At 40.7% G+C, this 22,465-nt stretch overlaps 2 protein-coding genes across 9 annotated transcripts in view; both read right to left on the bottom strand.

The window, feature by feature from the left end:
• Positions 1-22,465, bottom strand: part of SLC25A26 (solute carrier family 25 member 26) — a 119,100-nt gene that overhangs the window by 25,812 nt on the left and 70,823 nt on the right. For all 8 annotated transcript variants that reach the window (XM_043443554.1, XM_043443555.1, XM_043443556.1 and 5 more), the window contains one exon: positions 12,167-12,211. In XM_043443554.1, coding sequence (XP_043299489.1) covers positions 12,167-12,211 — 45 coding nt within the window. The remainder of the gene's footprint in view (positions 1-12,166; positions 12,212-22,465) is intronic.
• On the bottom strand, positions 12,787-15,231 carry LOC122425161 (pre-mRNA-splicing factor SPF27-like). Its single transcript, XM_043443562.1, has 2 exons — positions 15,103-15,231; positions 12,787-15,068 (listed from the first exon to the last, which is right to left on the bottom strand). The coding sequence occupies exon 2, from the start codon at positions 13,999-14,001 to the stop codon at positions 13,324-13,326; it is 678 nt and encodes a 225-aa protein (XP_043299497.1). The 5' UTR covers positions 14,002-15,068; positions 15,103-15,231; the 3' UTR covers positions 12,787-13,323.

Here is a 22,465-nt window from a genome sequence, read left to right as displayed (position 1 = left end):
CACTTCTGCTTCATTGACTATGCTAAAGCCTTTGACTGTGTGGATCACAACAAACTGTGGAAAATTCTTAAAGAGATGGGAATACCAGAACACCTTACGTGTCTCCTGTGAAACCTGTATGCAGGTCAACAAGCTACAGTTAGAACCGGACATGAAACAATGGGCTGGTTCCAAACTGGGAAAGGAGTACGTCAAGGCTTTATATTGTCACCCTGTTTATTTAACTTATGCAAAGTGCATCATGCAAAATGCCGAGCTGGATGAAGCACGAGCTGGTATCAAGATTCCCAGGAAAAATATCAATAACTTCAAATATGTAGATGACACCACCCTTATGGCAGAAAGCAAAGAGGAACTGAAGAGCCTCTTGATGAAGGTGAAAGAGGAGAGTGAAAAAGCTGGCTTAAAACTCAACATTCAAAAAACGAAGATCATGGCATCTGGTCCCACCACTTCATGGCAAATAGATGGGGAAACAATGGAAACTGGGACAGATCCTATTTTCCTGGGCTCCAAAATCACTGCAGATGGTGATCGCAGCCATGAAATTAAAAGACGCTTACTCCTTGGAAGAAAAGTTATGACCAAACTAGGCACCATATTAAAAAGCAGAGACATTACTTTGCCAACAAAGGTCCATCCAGTCAAAGCTATGGTTTTTCCAGTAGTCATGTGTGGATGTGAGAGGTGGACCATAAAGAAGGCTGAGCACCAAAAAATTGATGCTTTCGAACTGCGATGCTAGAGAAGACTCTTGAAAGTCCCTTGGACTGCAAGGAGATAAAACCAGTCAACTGTAAAGGAAATCAACCCCAAATATTCATTAGAAGGACTGAAGCTGAAGCTCCAATACTTTGGCCACCTGACGATAGGAAGAGTCAACTCATTGGAAAAGACCCTGATGCTGGGAAAGATAGATGGCAGGAGAAGAAGGGGACAAGAGAGGATGAGATGGTTGAATGGCATCACTGACTCAATGGACATGAGTTTAAGTAAGCTCCAGGAGATGGTGAAGGACAGGGAAGCATGCTGCAGTCTGTGGGGTCACAAAGAGTTGGACACAACTGAGTGGCTAAACAACAACAGGTACATATATAAAATGGAATATTATTCAGCCAAAAAAAAACAAACAAAGTTGAGTCATTTGCAGTGATGTGGATAGACCTAGAGTCTGTCACACAGAGTGAAGCAAGTCAGGCAGAGAAAAAAAATACTGTAAATTAACAAACATATATATGGAATCCAGAAAAACGGTACCAATGAACCTATCTGCAGGGCAGAAATAGAGATGCAGACATAGAGAATGGACCTGTGGGCACAAGGTGGAAAGGAGAGGCTGGGACGAACTGAGAAGAGGTAAAGAGGTCTTTCTCCTGAGAACTGGCAGTCAGATGAGAGAGCTTCAGCAGATGAATGAGAACAAGTGACTGACTCCTTATTATACATATTTTTTGGTGCTTCTGAGGAGAACAACTTGCCAGTGTACCCATTTCCAGATAAATGGAGCTTGTGAGTGTGTGAAACAGATGGCTAGTGGGAAGCTGTTGTGTATCACACGGAGCTCAGCCTGGTGCTCTGTGATGATCCACAGGGGTGGACTGGGGGTGGGGGTCAGGAGGTAAACACAAGAGGAAGGGATTTATGTACACACAGAGCTGATTCATTTTGTTATGTAGCAGAAACACAACACTGAAAAGTAATTATCCTCCAATTAAAAAATAAATAATTTTCTTAAAGCATAGCATGAAGAGGAGGCTCTGTCACTTTAAAAGACCCATCCAAATGCGTACAGTTGTCTTATGAATGAACAACAAATTGAAAATAGGCCGTTTTGGCTTCAGTGTGGGGAAACCTAAATGTGAGGCTTTTTCAGTTGCTATATTCAGAAGCAGTCATGTGGCTTCCAACTGTGCAACATTACAAAACTGTACGCCACGACGTTTTCGATACAACAGTAGGAATGTGCTGTAATCGCCTACTCAGTTCCACATGAATCAACATCGCAATAATTGATGATGATTACTTTAAGACAACAACAACAACAAAAAAAAAACCCACACAATTATCTCTGCGGGTCTCAGTGCTGCCCGTCTAGCACCAGAATTTTATAACACACTGAAGACAGATGATTATTTTCACTCAACTGCCCTCCATACCATAGGTGATTAGCTATTATATAGGGACTTCACTGGTGGTCCAGTGGTTAAGAATCTACCTGGCAGCACAGGGGACATGGGTTCAATTTTGCTAAAAATCCTAATCGGCAACTCTGACTTTGTTGGTGATCTGGAAACAAGATACTTTGCTCTTATTTTCAAGTGTTTCTTTCCACATTGGCATGCTGTATTTAATTTAGGGAACAAGTTTAGTGTGGTAAAAATCATACAGCATCTTTTTACTGTTATCATTCCCTTCTCAACCTTTACAGGAATCTACGTTCTGATCAAACATGTCTGTGCAGACACTAGACTGTTCAGCCTCACGAAACTGAGGGCAGGAGGAGAAGAGGACAACAGAGGATGAGATGGGTGGATGGCATCATCGACTCAACGGACATGAGGCTGAGCAAGCTCCAGGAGACAGGGAAGGACAAGGAAGCCTGGTGTGCTGCAGTCCGTGGAGTCACACAGAGTCGGACACAACTGGGTGGCTGAACAACAGTGTGAAATGGGGGCAGTGGAGAGCCTGAGCGTGAGCACCCTTTACATTTCTGTCATCTCGTTCACGTTACCAAAGGAATGGAAGAATCCTGAGGGTGGGGTGATAACACACATTTAACTATTGTTAAAATAAGAATCAACAACAATAAACAAGTTATTACCTGTAAATCTGAATAAAAATACGGTTTTTATAAAGTACTGTCTATTTAAGACATAAAATGTACTATTTTATACACTGTAGTATAACGGAAATGATAATTCAATGTCCCCTGATTTCTACTGCAAAGCTATGATTTCATCTTAGAAAATCAGCAGCATAATGTGAAAATCTCACATAAACAAACTGAGTTTATTTTCAGTTTGCTTCAAATGTTGCATCTGAGTTAAAGCTTGTGGTTTCTTCTAGTTACTGTGTTGCAACTTCATAACACCTTGTGGCTAGAAGCACAACTACTTAGACCTGATAGCATTGTTAACAATCCTCTACACTGCCTTTATATATTCAGACACAAGAACAAATCTGACATTCTTACAGGAAATTTTATCATATCCTTTCACAATCCATGTACTGTTTGCCTAAGGTTCAGTAAGAGTACATCTGTACATTATAGCTCTGGCTGTACTTCTAAGACAAACTAATTATAAATAAAACAGTTCGTGTATACAGCTATCCAACTTTGCACTGAGCCTGAAAAAGAATGCTAACCTCCAAACAATTAGTAAATTAGCTGTGAACACCTGCTGTGTAAAAGACATAACTATAAAGAATATAAACATAAATGATCAGAAGACAAAGTTTCTTCCTCCAAAATGCAGAGTTAAAACACAAGCGTGTGGAAACATGTGGTCTGGCTCCACTCATCCCCATAAACCATCTGTGCCCCCCCAGCCCAAGTCAGTCTCTGAGACCTGAGTCTTTCCTGAATGAACACTGTTAAACCCTTGCCCAAGAACAGCATAACCAGGAATGCTGTGGGTGGTGGTACTGGTATAAGAAATATGGTTGACTTGATGAGCCATATTTATATCATCAAGTCAAACAATCAACACAATTTCTAGAAACACCTGAAATAAGCTGATTTAATAATACAACCTCAACTTTTGAACCTACGAAACAGCAACAACATTATTAAAAACATCGTGCACTACGTGCAAAATTATGTGTAAAATGATTAAGAACATCAACTTGGAATATCACTTGGCCATAAAAAGGAACAAAACTGTGCCATCTGCGGAGATGTAGAGGGACCTAGAGTCACACACAGTAAAGGCAGAAATGGACAAAAAATCATATATTAACACACACAGGTAGGATCTAGAAAATGGTACAGGTGTTTCTGCAAAGCAGGAAGAGACACACAGATGTAGAGAAAAAATGTATGAACACCAAGTGGGGAGAGATGGGGTGGGGTGAGCTGAGAGAAGGGAATGACTATATACACCACCATGTACGAAACAGGTAAATAATGAGAGAACCTGCACAGGGAACGTCACTCACCGTTCTGTGGTGCCCGAAACGGGAAGGAAATTCAGAAAGGAGGGGATGTACGTCAACATACCGCCGGTTCACTTTGCCGTACAGGAGACACTAACACAACTTTGTAAAGCAACTACATTCCAATTACAAAATTGTTAAAGAACACACCAATTCTGGAGTCAGACGGTCTCGGTGCAAATCCCGGATGTACCCCTTAACACTGAGTATTACTGAGGCCTTGGTCAAGGCACTCTAACTCTCCTTCAGTTTCCACATCTGCAAAACAAAGGCTTTTCCTGGTAGCTCAGTCGGTAAAGAATCCGCCTGCAGTGCAGGAGACCCTGGTTCGATTCCTGGGTTGGGAAGATCCCCTGGAGAAGGGATAGGGCTACCCACTCCAGTATTCCTGGGTTTCCCTGGTGGTGCACGCCTGCACTGTGGGAGACCTGGGTTTGATCCCTGGGCTGGGAACATCCCCTTGAGAGAGAGAGTTCCTAGGCAGGTTGATAAGAAGTCCAGGGGTGCCCAAGGAGAGAGGCGTCTGGAATTCTCAAGGAGGAAGAAAGGAAAACTTTTTTTTCCCCTCTACATCCCTTAGGATTATATAACAATAATGTATCCTGCTTGAGGACATTCTCTGGAAAAAACCTTCTGGCTAATCCCGTTATCTTAAAATGTAAATTATGGGAATAGGTCTAGTGAGGTCTTTACAACCTCCAGACATTCTTTTGATTCATTGTAATAACTAATTGGAGAGTATGTAACTTCATTGATAACATTAGCAAGGGGGTACTCTTTCTGCCCTCTTCTGATGTCTATGTCAGAAGCTTTCTCTATCTCCTTTATACTTTAATAAATCTTTATTACTCAAAGTTCTGAGCAATCAAGCCTCGTCTCTGGCCCCAGATTGAATTCTTCTCCTCCAGAGGCCAAGAATCCCAGCGTCTTTTCATCGTTCAGCAACAACCTTTCACCCTGGAGAAGGGTATGGCAACCCACTCCAGTATCCTTGCCTGGAGAATCCCCATGGACAGAGGAGCCTGGCGGGGGCTACATTTAGTCGCAAAGAATCGTACACAACTGAGTGACTAAGCACAAGAGACTAAGCACACAAGAGCAGCACCCACCTCACAGAACTGCCATGAAGATTTATGAGATAATCCATGGAATCAGATACGCATAGTCAGATACGCAGATGTCACTACTCTAACGGCAGAAAGTGAACAGGAACTAAAGAGCCTCTTGATGAGGGTGAAAGAGGAGAGTGAAAAAGCTGGCTTAAAACTCAGCATTCAAAAAACAAAGATCATGGCATCTGGTCCCATCAATTCATGGTAAACAGATGGGGAAACAATGGAAACTGGGACAGACTTTATTTTCTTGGGCTCCAAAATCATTCTTGGACAGTGACTGCAGCCATCAAATTAAAAGACGCTTGCTCCTTGGAAGAAAAGTTATGACCAACCTAGACAGCATATTAAAAAGCAGAGACATCAGTTGGCCAACAAAGGTCCGTATAGTCAAAGCTACAGTTTTTCCAGTAGTCATGTATGGATGTGGGAGTTGGACCATAAGGAAAGCTGAACACCAAAGAACTGATGCTTTCAAATCCCACAAAGTCATGCGGCAGAGCCAAAAGTTATATGCTATACAATTCCATTTTTATAAAATTCTAGAAAAAGCAAACTAATCTCTAGTGACACAGAGAAGATCAGTGTTCGCTGCCCATGGGGCAGAGGAAGAATAAAAGTGGAAAGAGGTTTCAGAGAAACATGAGTAATTTTGAGAAGGCAATGAATATGTTCATTTTGTTCATTATAAAGTTTCATAGATAGAAAAATATGTCAAAATTCATCATGGTGCTAGAAAAGACTCTTGAGAGTCCCCTGGACAGCAAGGAGGTTAAACAAGTCAATCCTAAAGGAAATCAACCATGACTATTCACTGGAAGGACTGATGCTGAAGCTCCAATACTTTGGCCACCTGATGCAAAGAGCTCATTCAGTAGAAAAGACCCTGATGCTGGGAAAGATTGAAGGCAGGAGGAAAAGGGGTTGACAGAGGATGAGATGGTTGGATGGCATAACCGATTCAATGGACGTGAGTTTGAGCAAACTCTGGGAGATGGTGAAGGACAGGGAAGCCTGGCATGCTGCATGCCGTCCATGGGGTCACAAAGAATCAGACACAACTGAGCGACTGAACAACAATCCATGGAAAGTGGTTATCACAGTGCTGGGCACACTGTAACTATAAGAAATGCTAACTACTGTGACTATTAATAACTACTAAAAATTGTAGGAATAGAAACAATGTTAACATGGTGAAAGGGTGCTGGGCAGAAAACCAAGGACCTGACTTGGGAGATGAAACACAATCTCTGAGACCTGGTTTCTCTGTGTTAGTGGGGATGACCAAGCCCTGTCTCCCTGAGCTGTCTGTCACGTGAATAAGAGGCTAAGGAATATATAATACACTGCTTAGCACAATGCCCACTCCAGCATATAACATCTGTTCTACACACAATGTGTTTCTTACAAGAATTCAGGTGACAATAAGTGCATAACTATTAAACTTATAAACCATAAACTCATAATTTAACATAACTTATAAATGAATCATTAAAATGTCAGGAAGGAAATAAACAGGTGCTGTGTTGACTGAGCCGGGAAGAGGGGAAAGTCCTACTTTAAAGAGGGGTGGACAGGGAAGGAAAGCCTCTCTGCGGTGACATGATCTAAGACCTAGGAAACGAGAAGGATTTGGACACCAAGAAAGCCTAGCGAAAGAGCCAGAATGAGGAGGGAAGGGATTTCTGTCAACCCTCCAGATCACTACGGCCCCATCCCTCAGCACACAGTAGGCGCCCAGTAACAAAGCGTAGAAGGAATCACGAACACTTCTGGCAGAGGGCACTACAAACTTAAAGGCCCTCGGATAAGAAGCGGCCCGGCAAGTCCAGACAGAATAGAGGGAGGCCAGAGGGGCCACCGGGCAGGACGCGCAGCGGGCGGGCGCTGCGGGGCAAGGCCAGTGAGGCAGGGGGGCCCGTCAACCACAGCTGAAACTCCGCATTTTACTCTTCTTTCAAAGAGCTGTCACTGGAGGCTTTTAGCAGAGAGTGTTAAGATCTATTTCTGTAGAAGATCATTCTGGCTGTCGTGAAGAGAGGATATTTTAGAAAAGCACAAATACCATCAGGGAGACCCTCGGAGAGGTCAATGCAACAGTTCAGACAGGAGGTGAGTTAGAGGCTTAAGTCCCAACAGTGGAGTTGGCGATGGACTGGATGATGACGGAGAGAACCATGGAGTTATCCTTAAGTTTCTACTTTGGCAAGGAACAGACATTTGTGCTATTTTACTGAGGAGGGGACATCTGGGAAGGAACAGGCTGGGGGAAAGGGGAATACAAACCACGTGTTGTGTTCTGAACTGCTTCCCCTGAGACACCTAGATAAGGATGTCACCAAGGACGTTGGTCATGTGAGGCTGTAACTCAGAGCAGGGGGTCCATGACAGAGCTCTCAATGTGCAAGTTATCCACACCAATATGGCATCCAAAGCCAAGAAACAAGGTAAAATAGCATGCTTTGGTCATTTGCTGGGTCATCTAACCATGTCATCTAACACACTTCTCTTCCTGTTGGGCTGCCAGAAAATTCCAAAGTCAACATAAACCTTTAAGGAAAATTATTTGTGTGGGGACTCTAGATACGATGATTGAGCCCCTTTACTTCCCCTTCTCCTTATTTTTTTTTTTTAAGTCTTTATTAAATTTCGTACAGCACTGCTTCTGATTTATGTTCTGTTTTTTCAGCCACAAAAAAAAACAGATCATGTGGGATCTTAGCTTGCCGACCAGAGATCAAACCTGCATCCCTTGTATTGGAAGGGGAAGTCTTAACCACTGGACCATCAGAGAAGTCCATCTTTATGCTGTTTAGTCTCTCATCTAAATCGTTTTTCTAAGTACGTGTACTATTAAAAACAGAAAGAAAATCTAAGAAACGAGGTAGTGCAGTGATATGATTCAGGGAGTCAGAAGGGCGGACCCCCACTCTGCCTTTGGTGGGTGTCAATCACAGACACCTGACCACGGTGCTACCTGTGATGTGCACTTTTCTGACAGACTACAAGCTCCTCAAGGGCATCAGTCACACCCCAGTCATCTCTGAACGGCTGTGAAAGGGCACAGTATCGAGCTCATAGGAGGCAGGCAATACATGTACACTAGTGGCATCGGTCACTTTTCTATCCGTGAAAGGGGTTGGGGCCTTATGAGAACGCACCACGGCTCACCTCTAAGACGTTTTATACACAACACAGCACACGATTAAACACCAGTCAGCAATACAGACAGATGTTAGACATACGGATATGTCTTCAGGGTCTGGGTTGGAAGACTTCAGGCAGGAGAAAAAAAACTGAGCTGGCTTTAAAAGATGTATTTGCATTCAATCTGTGAAAAGGCATTTCAGAGATCAGCCAAAGAAAAAGGGCAGTAAGGAGCCTATTCTGGTTGGAAGGAAAGAAAGGAAGGGAGGAAGAACCAAAACAAAAAAAGTATTGGGGAAGGGAGCTGTAAAAACCAATTAAGGACACAATGTGGATATCCTTGAGTGCCAACAACTTCATGTTTTAGAGTTTTAGAAAGTTACACATTCCTGGAAACTTCAAAAAGATGTTTAAGGAAGATCACACAAATTCAGCGTGTAGAACAGATCAGAGTGTTAACTTAGTTCAGGCACAAGTTAGTAAGAATCTGATAAAAACAAAGGATACCACAAGTTCCAAAAAGTCTTAGTGAACACAGCTTGGTGAATGATATAGAAACCGAGAATCAGATTTAACCTGGGATTTGAGACTAAGGGGTCAGGAGAATAGCAGTACAACTAACAGAAATCAAGGAGATAGGAGGAAGTGATTTTAGAAGGTGATTCCATCAATTTAAGGCAGAGTAAGTTTAAGGCGACAGTGCCTAGACCCTATCTCCAGATTCCCACTACTTTACAGCATAATGTGCACACAATCTGCCCAAGTCCTTGCTGAGAAAAATCTTCCTGAGCAGTATTTCTCCCTAAACATAACAGAGAGAAACTACTGCATATAATGCAGTGTCTCCATGGCTGCAGAAGCAAGTTTTACTTGATAAAAATCATAAATACAAAAATAGAAGAATGCCAAAAATTACCTACTTTTACAAAGCACTGTGATTTCACATTATATGTACATTAAAAAAAAAAATTATATGAGAAGATGCTCAACATTATTTAGCCCTGAGAAAAATGCAAATCAAAACTGCAATGAGGGAACTTCCCTGGTGGTACAGTGGATAAGAATCCGTCCAACAACACAGGGGACACAGATTCAATCCCTGATCTGAGACGATTACACATGCCAAGGAGCAAAGCCCGTGTACCACAACAACTGAAGTTTGTGTACCCAGAGCCTCTGCTTCCACCACAAGAGAAGACACCATGATGAGAGGCCTTTGCATCGCCAACGAAGAGGAGCCCCGCACACCACACCGCAAGCAGAGCAAAGTCCGCGCACCCAGCCCAACCTGGATAAACAAGAACTGCAACGAGGACTTCCCCACCAGCCCGGAGGGTAGTGCTCTGCACTTCCACTACAGGGGGCAGGGATTCTATCCCTAGTCAGGAAACTAAGAGCCCGCATGCAGAGTGGTGTGGCAAAAATAAAAAACAAATACAAACAAATAAACTGCCATAAAGTTACCAGTACACAACTATCAGAAAAGCTAAACTTTAATAATAATAATAATAAGCAACGACATGGATGTAGAGCAACAGGAACTCTCATACATTATTAGAAAACGGGACAGCTACTTTGGAAAACACTGTGACGGTTTCTTAATAACTTATATTCTCCGTAAGATCCAGCAATCACACTTCTCAGTACTAAACCAAGAGAAACAAAAACATATGTCCTTAAAAAAATATCCTTATGCAAATATATATAGCAGCTTCATCCAAAATCATCAAAAACTGAAAACAACTCAAGAGTATATCAACTAGTAACTGGCTAAGCAAACTGTAGTATATGCACACAAGTTACACTCAGTGTCGAAAAGGAGTGAACTACATACAAGTACGGAACAGAACAGAAATGAACCTCAAAAGCATCACATTAAATCAAAGAAGCCAGGCACAAAATACTGCACAGTGTGCGATTCTATTTATATGAGATTCTGGAAAAGAGAAACCTACAACTATTCTGTATCATGTTTAGGGTGGTACTCACTATTTGCCAAAACCTATAAAAATGTACACTTACAGAGGTTTCCTATATGAAGATTATACCTTAATACATTTGACTTGAAAAAAAAAACCTTAGCATCTGAACACTGGCTCAAAGAAAAGCATTAAAGCCCAACATTGGCATCTATGATCACTCTGAAAAATTCTAGACATTTCTTAACTAGTTACCATACTACAAATGTCCTGAGAACTGAAAAGAAATAAGCCCCATGCTTTTTCCCTCTTTGGGCCTCAAAACATTCCTGTGCAGAGACCGGGCCTGGGGATGTCAGCGAGTGTGCAGAAGCTACGTGAATGCTGGTTACTGAGACACCACTAAAGTAAGTCTTGTTTTCAGGACAGCTGTTGCTTCGTTGTTCTTTTGTCACACACACAAAAAGAGAGCTGTTATGCTTATGGAATGTGACCTTCTCATTGGACAGCTGTTACATCACGCCTGGAAACACTGCCAGAGAAATTCATTTTCCCCGTGTGCCACACAGAAAACAGTAAAAGCAAAAACAAACTAAATAACCATGAAAGACCCCAAAACCTGTGTTAAACAAACTGCATTACTCCTTAAAAATCAGATCACTTATAAGAAGTATTTCTCAATACTAAATACTGAAGAGCTTATTTTTTATGAGTAACGTTTTGTCTCATTTTACTATCCTTAGTGTATAACCTTAACAGACTATTTTTCAGACTCCAAATAACTGTTACTCTTCCAAAGACATTTTCTTTGAGCGTGCCGTGGTTATTAATGCTATACAATAATGAGTTATTCCTTTATTTTTTGTAGTATCAAGTGCCTACCTAGGAACTTTGCCATTTTACAGTTTGGTCCATTCTAAACCATTTTCATTTGCACAAGGGCTTTCAAATTTTTTTGATCATTATCCACAGTGAGAAATACATTTCACATTGCAACCCAGTGCACAGATGTGTGCATATATGTGCACACAATTCGGAAGTTTGACAAAACAAGACTTATTAACCTTACCTCATAAGATGCTATTATTTTCTTTTTTTATTGTTATCTTTAAAATGCTGGCAAACAACCACACAAGTCACAGCATGGCCCACAACTTTCAAAATCACTGCACCAGAAGATGAAAAACAAATACAACATCTCTTCGTGTTTTGAATAATGGCTTTCACACATTCATTTAGTTGGTTTTTTTTTTTTTTTTTTTTTCACTCTATACGTGACATTCCTCACGGCTGACTCCCTACACTCTGCTCCTGCTCAGGCTTAGTGAGGGTTCCTGAGCCTGGAGAGCAGGGAAGATGGAAGGGACCTGAGGAAGCCAGGGCCCCCACTGCTCCTGCTCTGGCCCACCGCTAGATGTGGGGGTGGGGGGAAGGTCCTGGCCTTCTAGGCCTATAAATATTCACAGCCTGGCTCTCCTTCCTTTTCCAGTTACCCTCACTGTTATTCCTTAACCTCTACACGCACACAGCGAACTGAAATATAATTCAATTGGGTAGAAAAAAAGCTACAACACACAGGAAAGTAAAGTTTTTCCTAAACATCTCAGGATTTCAGTTATGCCTACCATATGCTTCTTCCCCATATACCACAGATACCTAAACAAGTTCAAAACAAGTTTACTGGCATGTAAATTCCACTCACAAAATGTTTCCAACTAATGATTTTGAGTTTTTAAATCAATAATCAATATTATATTCCAGTATTCCTTTCTGAAACTACTAGGTATTTATTATAATTAGACAGCAATTTTATATGAAGATCAGGAAACTTACTTTTAAGGACTCCCACAAGGGAAACTGGACCAATGAGAAAGGAATCTGCAGAGAAAAAAAGGAAAACCAAATAAATTAGGCCAGAAAGATCAGTTTGCTTAGCATGACCATATGAACTTATAATTATTATTCAGAAACATTATTTCACTTTTAACTTTATGTACATAAAAAAATTACCATTAAACAAATTTTTAAGTAAAGAATTAAACAGTAACTGCTTGTAGAATCTACTGACTTTTTAAGCACAAGGGATATAAAATGATGCAGTGATGCCCTCTTAAAACTGAAATAGGAGTGCAGTATGAAGAGTCTGGCAACTGAAAAAAAAAAATGAGAAAATAAATATTTTCCATCACAAGTAATAAAGCTTTAAGGACGTGACATTTTTCTGCTTTAGAGTTCTAGCTGTCTGCAGGCCAGGTGTCAGGGTTGAAGAGAGAAACTGGGAGGGGGAAAGAGAAAGGGAGTGAGGCAGGACAGAAGGAGGAGTGGAGAAGAGAAGGGGAGAGCAGGAAAGAAGAAAGGGGAGAGAGGAAAAGAGGAGAAAGAAGGAGAAAAAGAAGGAGAAAAGAGGAGAAAGAAGGGATGGAGGGGGTGGAAGGAAGAAAAACAGAGGGGTGAGGCAGGTGGATGGAGGGACAGAGCAGGAGAGAGGGAAGAGGAGGCAGGCAGAGCCGCTTGCAGGGGGAAGCTGAGAAGACGGATCCAGGGCCAGAGCCCAGCATGGGAGGGAAGCAATGCTTCTCTGTGCTGGATGAGTGAGGGCTCTGAGCAGACAGGAGCAGAGGTGGCCTGAGAGCCTGATTTAGTCTCAAGCTTCGTCAGGGACAAGAGTCATCTCTAGCATGAAGACAATCAATGCACTTAAAAGATTTACAGTCAGATGTGTATTGATAAGCTAGAATTGTTACCAAGCACGTTTCACATGCCAGGAACTGTGTCTATTAGCACTTCATAGTTCTTTTTTTTTTTTTCCATGTTGAAGTTTTTTATTTTGCTAAAATGTACAAACAGAATACAACTATCCACATTTACGGTTTCTAAACATATAACCACTGATGGCTTCCAAAAGATGCTGATGTTCTTCATAGTTAAGATGCCTGATGTTCTGTGAAAGCCCAACGTACCTTCCACTCTACCCACCAAGCCAGTCTACTTCAGAAGTCTTGCCGTATGTTTTCTTTGTTTGCCTCTCCGTGTTGCTGCTTCATTTGAAAGAGCTCATTTTCTAATTGTACAATAGTCCTTTCAATCTCATAATTCTTACTGACCAGGGATACCCAGGTTGACTCCATTTCTCTTAATTTAGATCCAGCTGTGAGTTGCATGTTCTTTGGTTGCCAGTTTAAGTCTTGAATATGTTTCCTTAACTTCTGAAGCTCTTTCTGTGCGTGCTCAATCATATGAACTAGATTTTCATTATACACTTTCCAGGCATTGCATCCATACTGGGACATTAGTTCCAAATTCTCAATTCGGACTGCCTGATGCTCTAACTGCGCCACAGAATTGTTTACGCACTCTTGCCATGCAGTAATGTCATTTTTCTGACCCGAGGAAGGGGCTGGAAGTTCATATCGTTTCATACTGAGCAATTCAATTGGTTGTCGAGCAGCCAGTCTTTCAAATTCATTTCTCATTATGTCTGTCTCAAAAGCAGAATAATCTGGGGCCGTCAGGTAGCTTAGATAGATCTTCGTAGGTCGGTATCTGCGAGTTTCCTCCTCCACCAATGCCGCAGCCGCTTCGCGAACACCAGGCGCTTCGTAACCCTGATCAAAATACGGCAGCGCATCCACCACAACCTCCCCGGCCACCAAACCAGTGCCCGCCATCCTTAGGTTCACTGGAGTTTTCTAAGTCTCTATTAGCACTTCATAGTTCTTATTTCACTGAATCTTCACAACAACCCCGTGAGACGCGTATCATTACCATCCCCATTTTACAGATGAGGGATGGAGCTTCAGAGAAGCTGTTTAACTTGCCTAAAGACAAAGAGTTAAGAAGAAAGAAGCCCAGACCATCTGACTACTAAACTACCTAAGACACCTAAACTGGATTTATCTGCATATAAATTCACCCCCAGTACAATCCATGTGCTTTTAACTAAATCTTCTAAAATTCTAAAAAAAAAGGACCCTACCTTCATATTTCCTAAAATAAAAATACCTGAACTCCAAGGGGACCCTACCCAGTAGCCTAGATAATCTCCACGCACTGTGCACTGGTCCCGAGAAAGAGACGATTCTGCTCAAGCAGACTATGGCCCCAGAACTGCTGCTCTGTACCCAGATCAGCTGTCAGTGAAGAGTAAATGTGGACTCTGACCAGTAACAATAGGCACAGGGGTGTGTGTGGGTGTGTGGGTGTGTGTGTAGACCACAATGTTGAAGAGATTAATGAGTATTTATCTTCCCGTGAATTCAGAGTGCTAACTTATTTCTAAAATATTTACATTTAATCAGAAATTAAGAGTCTAGTATCAGCTTCTTCCTCTGCTTGAAGAAATAGTGGCCCTGGGCTTGACAAGTGTCCACAGAAAGAAACTGGGCCTTCCATTCAGGCAGGAAATGGCAGTGAGGAAAAAAATAAAAATAAAAAAGCCTATGTCACTGAACTAGTTTAAGCTGACAACCTAAGAGTCTCAGAGAAGTCTGTCATCTTCATAATTAAGCAGCACCCCACCCTGTACATCAGAGTACCATAACAGGAGATAAATTTACTTGAGTTTCTGTTACCAAACCATGAAAGCTTCTGACACCATCCATTCTGACACTAGAGTGCTGTATTTTCAATTATCAAAACCAAAAAAAAACTGACTGTAGTTTTCTTTTTCTTTTTTTGGCTCTACCGCACACTTGCGGGATCTCAGTTCCCCAACCAGGGATCAAACCTGGGCCCCCTGCAGTGGAAGTGTTGAGTCCAAACCACCGGACCACCATTTTAAAAAATTTATAATATGTAACAAAATGCCAAAGAGGACTAACAGTTAGTGGGATTATTGTTTTTGTTCAGTCGCTAAGTACTGTCTGATTCTGTGACCCCCATGAACTGCAGCATACCAGGCTTCTCTGTCCGTCACTGTCTCTCAGAGCTTGCCCACACTCCTGTCCATTGAGTCCGTGATGCCATCCAACCACCCCATTCTGTCACCCCTTCTCATGAATGGCAAACCACTTCAGTATTCTTGCCTTGAGAACCCCATGAACAGTATGAAAAGTGGGATTACAGATGATTTTAATTTTCTTCTTTGTGTTGTCTCCTACCAAATGTAAATATACTACACTTTAACAAGAATGTACATATGTCACAGTTATAAGATGAAAAACACCTTATAACTTATTGTAATGGTCCATGCTAGCTTTCCTCACTTCTTGATTAAAATTAACCCATAAAACTGCATTGTATGCTATTGGCACTTTTTTGATACTTAATAAATAATACCAGATTTTGAATACTATAGATGGACATTTTGCCCATTTTTCTCTATTAAGAGTTATTCATTACTTTGTTACTTCAATTTAAAGAAGTAATTTTGAAATCACACATTTGAAATGGCCAAAACTATTCCACAGAGTATTTATTTCAAAAAGTCAGCCGACAGTAAATCCCAACTTTACTCTAAAACAAGATTAACTGACAGTCTCAGGTAATTAAATGTGCTGTAAATGCTTGAATAATTAAATATATTTTTGACTTCTGGTAATGAAATATCCCTCATAAGATAAACTCGTGATGTGTGAAAATGTTTCAAACATTCTTCAGGTCAAATTCATATTGAATGTGTCTTGTCATTTACAATATGAAGAAATAATGAAAATGTGCTCCACACATGTTACAGTAGTTCTGCCAGCAAATATGGCTCCCCAGCTAAAACAAACACTCCCAACTTGGGCCAGTCAGAAAGCGAGTTCCCTCCCCAGGTCTGGTTTGTAGTTTCAAAACAATGATGTTTCTTCAAAACGTGGAATCTTAAACCCTAAACAGATGTAAGCTGTTATTCTAAAATGTTTTATAGATGAAGAAAATGAATAGCTGCACTCAGAGGTCTTGTATTCCAAAACACAATATACCCATTTTACTGCACCAAAAGTTACAAAAATGGCTCACTGTTGTGACCTTTTTAATGACTCCATTTAAGATATTTTGTTTGAATAAGGCTGCTAAGACCCAGGACACTAATAAGCGAGCAGCAGTAAACCCAACTACCATCAAAGAGGCAGATGTAGAGGAGGGAGAACCTGCTAGAATTCACCACGGATTCCACTGGTAATAAACACAGCAATAATTCTACACAAGAGTGCATACAAGGATTCAGAAAGCAGAGAAAGTGAAAGCTGAGTGGTAAACAGGGGAAGGAAGTGTTGGGCATTACTAATGAAATAAAGAAGGTACAAAAATTATATAATCGGCACACTTTTATCTATTACCAAGTGCTTCTACTAAAATTATCTTTGAAGCCAATCAGTGCTGACAATCCTGTGATCTTAAATGCCTATAACCCTATAGTCCTTGATCAAATAATGTGATTTACAAGATAACTGAAGGGATATGAAGATATGATTTCTAAAGTCTCATTTGCTCTAGAATTCTATGTCTTAATAATCTTCCAAATTATTAATAGAATACCAACATGTTAAAAAAAAAAAAAAAAGACTTGATTGTAAGCTGCAAAGAATACAATGGATCCTACAAGTGACCCAAAGGAAGTCTCCTTTCTGCTGCAAGACAGTGTCCAAATTTCTGTGTTTGATTTCAGGTTTTCCATTCTAGTGTTGCAAAGATAACAAGGCCAGATCTTCTGTTACATATTCTGGTTTTTTCCACTCAAGCCCAGTGGTAACCAAGGACAACTGAATTTGAAGACCAGAAAGTATTTTTCCCCAAAGTGACTACTATTCTTTTATAAAAAAAAGAGAGAGACTCATTCAAATCTGGTCTGCTAGCATTTGACATACCAGCAAAGAATTCTAATAATACATATTGATTTTTTTAACTTAGCAACTATAATTCACTTACACACAACTATATATAGAGAACAGAATGTATACCTAATAAAGGAAATTAACCTAAAAGTAGAAAAAATTTAAAGTGACTCACCCCACAGGTCTATAAACCATACTAAAATTCTGGAAGTATCTTTCCAAATACAGCACTAAGTGGACCCAAGAGTAACAAAATCTAAATTAGAGGAGATGACGGTGAGCAGTTTGATTCTCAAGTAAAAGTTAATCTCAGAGGCAAAAGCACTAAGAGTATTAAAACCTGTATGCAGGAAGCAAATCAGTGCGGCGGTAACAGACAACGGGACAGAACGGAGAGTCCAGAACTAAACCCTTGCCTATATGTTCAAATGATCTCTAACAATAATGCCAACAACATTCAATGGGGAAAGGACAACTTCCTCAAAGACTTCCCTGGTGGCTCAGTGGTAAAGGGTCTGCCTGCAACAAAAGAGATACAAGAGACATGGGTTTGATCCCTAGGCCAGGAAGGTCCCCTGGAGTAGAAAATGGCAAGTCATTCAACTATTCTTACCTGGGAAACCCCATGGACAGAGGAGCCTGGTGGGCTACTTAAAAGTGGTTAAACTGGCAAATTTCATGTGACACCTATTTTACCACAATTTAAAAGCTGTTTTTTGAAAAGCACACACTGAGGCACCATTATACACGCACTAGAACGGCTGAGATAAAAAGGCTGACACAACCAAATAAAGGCAAGGACTGTGCAGCGACCACAACTCGCATGTTTTGCCAGTGGGAACTCAAAATGGGACAGTCCCTCTCAAAAGGAGTTTGCTCAGCTTTTATTTGATCCAGAAATTCCACACCTACGTATTTATTCAAGAGCAGTAACAATATATGCCTGTGGTAAGATCGGTATATGTACGTCAAAGTAGCCTTAATCATGATAGGTAATGACCATCAACAGAAAAAAAGACATATAAACTGTGGTATATTCATACAATGAAATATTAGGAATAAAGTGGAAAGAACTACCAATACATGCTGTAACACTGATGATTCTCACCTATGCTATGCTGAGGAAAAGAAGCCAGACACACAAAAAGGATTTATACTGCAAGACTCTATTTACAGAAAGTTCTAGGGAAAGGGAAAACTAACCTGATGGGCCAAGTAACTGGGATGGGATATCAGAAAACATTCTAGAGATATGGAAATATTCAATATCATAATAGGGTGTGGATTACGAATATATCCTCTCTTGAAAAGTGTGTATCTATGATGTGTGCATTTCAACATATACAAATGCTATCTACAAACACACTATGAAAAATACAATAGCAGTGAAGAGTGGGTTGAGGTAAGAGATGAATAAAAATGACAGATTACTGGTAACTGTCAAAGCCTGATGATGAGCACTTTGGGTTCATTATACTATTTCTTTACGTTACCTATGACTTAAGTTTTTATTAAGTGAAAAAAAAAACTGTAAAAGTGAAGCACAATTGTTGTTGTCTAGTTGCTAAGTCGTGTCTGACTCTTGCAACCCTGTGGGACTGTAAGCCCACCGGGTTCCTCTGTCTGTGGGATTTTCCAGGCAGGAATACTGGAGTGGGTTGCCATTTCCTTCTTCAGGGGACCTTCCCGACCCAGGGATCAAACCCGCATCTCCTGCAGTGGCAGGCAGATTCTCTACCACAGAACCAGCACCGAAGCACAAAGGACGATTAGCTTCTCATTATCAGAATCCGTGTACTAGGATTAGAGCAGCCCAGAGCTGAAAGCTGAACAGGGCTTCCCATCTCCAGTTAAACCAAAGTTAAGTGACATTAACAGTTTGGGATATAGCTTCTCATTTATCTCAACATAGTGTTTTTGTCCCCTCAATTAAACAGTAGTATACATATAGTTCCAAAATTTAAATTCTTCCCTAAACAATGTCTCCATGGAGATATCTCCATGATTATCATTTCAGATCAATGCATAGTATTTTATAATATTTAACTATCCCGTAATAGTTGATGTCCAATTACTTCCCTCAAAAGATATTATTTTGTTTAATCATTCATTTCTGATACACAGGAGATTCTAGATATATCATACAGATTGTTAATATATAATTTCTGAACATATCTAATAACAACGTGGAAGGCTAAGGTCCAACATTAACCATTCATCAATATAATCACCTTTATAAATGCCTAGTGTTAACATTCAGGAAAATCAGAGCACAAAGATATCTTCCATGAGCTACCATTTAATAAGTTAATCAAAAGGAAAACAACATTACCACACTGGCTTTCATGTATCCAGTGAATAATTCTAATATAGCAGTCAGCATTAACTGACTCTGAGCAAATGTTCAACATTTGCATTAAGATTTAATCCTGCTTCCAGCGATCTATAAACAACTACTTATGCAGCGGAATTATGGTATCAAGAATTACCAATATATGTCTGATTTATGGAATGTAAATGTAAGGTCACAAGTAGACACTAGCTGTAACCAATCTTAAAAAAAAAAACTATATGTTAGTTGAGACTCCTAAATAAAATTAGAAGTATTTTTTTAAGTTTTCCATTTATTTTTAAGAAAGTTAAGTAAAATCCATCTTTATATAAATATATACATATAGGGGCTTCCCTGGTGGATCAATGGTAAAGAATCTGCCTGCCAATGCAGGAGACACTGGTCGATCCCTGATCGATGATGATCCCGTATACTGAGGGGCAACAGAGCCCTTGCCACCACTATTGAGGCTGTGCCCTAGAGCCCAGGAACCGCGACCACTGAGGCCGCAGGCCACAGCTGCTGCAGCCTGCAGGCTCCAAAGCCCGTGCTGTGCAGTAAGAGAAGCCACTGCAGTGAGAAGGGTGGGCACTGCAACTAGAGCAGGCCCTGCTCACCACAACCGGAGAAAAGCTCGTGCCGCAACAAAGACTCAACACATCCAAGACCAATCAATAAATATACATACACACGGATTCCTTTCCATTTATTTTCACTGACTTCTTTAATGAACTACAGATCACCCCACAAGCCTTCAGGTTAATCACTCAGCTACTAGAACAATTCTCGGTAATGAAACCTGAAATTTTCTTTTTGAGTATAAAAAGCAAAGGATGTTCATTTTCAGTTCTTCACAGAGTCATTCCCAACACGTTAGGCAGTGTTGATGTAAGGCTTCTAAGAAAACAGCCGGAGAGCAGTTGAGGGAGGTGCCTGAGACTCAGAATTTCAAAATCAGAATTCCTGTCAAGATGTGAGAACTCTGGCACAGGGTCAGCAAACAGATGTTCTCAGTTAGCATTTGCATGCAACTTTAATCCCTTACAAAATATAATCAGGTTGTTCTTGAGATGTTTTTCTGCGGCTGAGAATGGCTTTAGCAAGAAGGGTTTGGCTGTCTCTCCCACCTACCACTCCCTCCTTCTCATCCAGCAGCCCATCTTGTTCTTGACTCAGAAAGCAAGGAAAAATGAGTAACCAATCCCTCAAGAAGCTCTATAATAGAGAGTATATTATTTAACTTACTATATCACCAACTGTCCTTGGTAACTAAGGCACATACTTATTTATCTGGGTTTTGCTTCTTTCTGAAGCAACTTGGTTTTTGGTAATAAAGATGTTGTAATCAATGGCTTCCCAAATTCTCAGAAACAAAAATTAGATTAATACAATTTAAAAGACCAACCAGGAGCAATAAACACCTCACCTAATATTCAAAACATTTGTATGTGTGTGTGGGTTAAGTCACTTTAGCGGTATCCGACTCTCTGCCACACTATGGACCACACCCCACCAGTCTCCTCTGTCCATGGGATTTCCCAGGCAAGAATAATGGAGAGGCTTGCCATTTTCTTCTCCAGGGGATCTTCCCAACCCAGGGATCAAACACATGCTTCTTGCGTCTCCTGCACTGACAGGCAGTTTCGTTACCACTACTGCATAGGTACATCCTTTGGGTAGGCAAAACTACAACTTGAAAAGAATTATGAAAAATAAAGACAGGTTTGTACAGTGGTTAGGCTGTGCAGGGAGCTCCTTCCACCTCTCCCTCCCACTTCCTTCTTTCCTCTCCCAGCAACTCCCTCCACCTCGCCAAAATAATCCAATGATCGTAAAAGAAAACTCAAAAGCAGCCCCATTACCATGAAATGACAATATTACCGTAAAATGACTTACGCTGGAGCCTCAGCGTAAGTAGGGCGCTGACTAGGCTACAGTGTGGTCAGAAGGAAGAGAGGCTGGAGAAGCAGAAGGAAAGAGGGCGGTAAGCTTGAAACGGGCAGGAAGGCAGAGGTGTCCACCTACCTCTTGTTATCTCCCACTGCCTGGCCTGACAGTGCTCAGTAACTACTTATTATGTAAGTGAATAGAAGAAAGGCAAAGGGATGGAAGAAGAGAAGGCAGGAAATAAGGCTAGTGGTAGGATAACAGTAGAACTCAGGTATTCTGGTTCATAGTCCAATGAATACTCTTTTCATTCATCGACAATTAACTTAAAAGTATTCGTTACAACAATGTTTTGAGAGTTGAATGAGAAAAAAGTGAGTAATCAATTAAGCACAAAAGCGAAAAGAATAAAAACAGATCCCATTCAATTTGTTATTTAAGTCAAAAAGATGAAATATGCACGTACACACACACACACTGTACACACACATCCCAGGAAACAAAAACTTTTGAAAGCCACTCTATGAATGCTTCTCCACTTATCTCTTATCATACCATTTATGATAGTAGAAAACAGCATTAAAGCCCAGGTGTTGAGAACTATAAATAATCTACTTTGTACAACTGAAAAGAAGCTATGCTTCCAGAAAAATAATCCGGGGTAGAGTTTAAGGTATTAGATAAATCAGTGTAATAAACTACCAGAAGACACTGCCCCGATTTACTGGTTACCTTTTCTTCCAGTTTGGTTACATAGGTCGGGTCCTAGTATATAATTTGTGAATACTCTACCATAGGTATTTACTGTTTAATTACAACACTAGCTTATGCTTATAAGTCAGTTAAAAGATTAGGAGAAAGAAAATAGATTTTAGGGTCTGAAACAGACTTTTTTTTAAAGATGGAAAAAAAACTTATCTAATTAAAAAAAAGGAACAAAAAATTAAACCAGATTTTATCAGTCGGCCTTGCTTCAGTATCAAAACAATCCTCAAATCTCAGAGGGCACATTATACATTGTTTTTCCTATTCACATGACATGTCAGCTGTAGGGTGGCTATGGCCGCCCCCAGGCTGTAGCTTTTGCTCCATGTCTTCTCACAGTTCAGTTCAGTTGCTCAGGCATGTCTGACTCTTTGCAACCCCATGGACTGA

The sequence above is a fragment of the Cervus canadensis genome, chromosome 22 (assembly GCF_019320065.1).
Source record: "Cervus canadensis isolate Bull #8, Minnesota chromosome 22, ASM1932006v1, whole genome shotgun sequence".
NCBI classification, from domain to species: Eukaryota; Metazoa; Chordata; class Mammalia; order Artiodactyla; family Cervidae; genus Cervus; species Cervus canadensis.
The sequence above is the reverse complement of the archived record's forward strand: the minus strand, read 5'-3'. Positions and strand labels throughout refer to the sequence as shown.

Bases quoted from the DNA above. Each gene is read 5' to 3' on its own strand.
- LOC122425161 (XM_043443562.1), bottom strand. From the start codon at position 14,001: ATGGCGGGCACTGGTTTGGTGGCCGGGGAGGTTGTGGTGGATGCGCTG.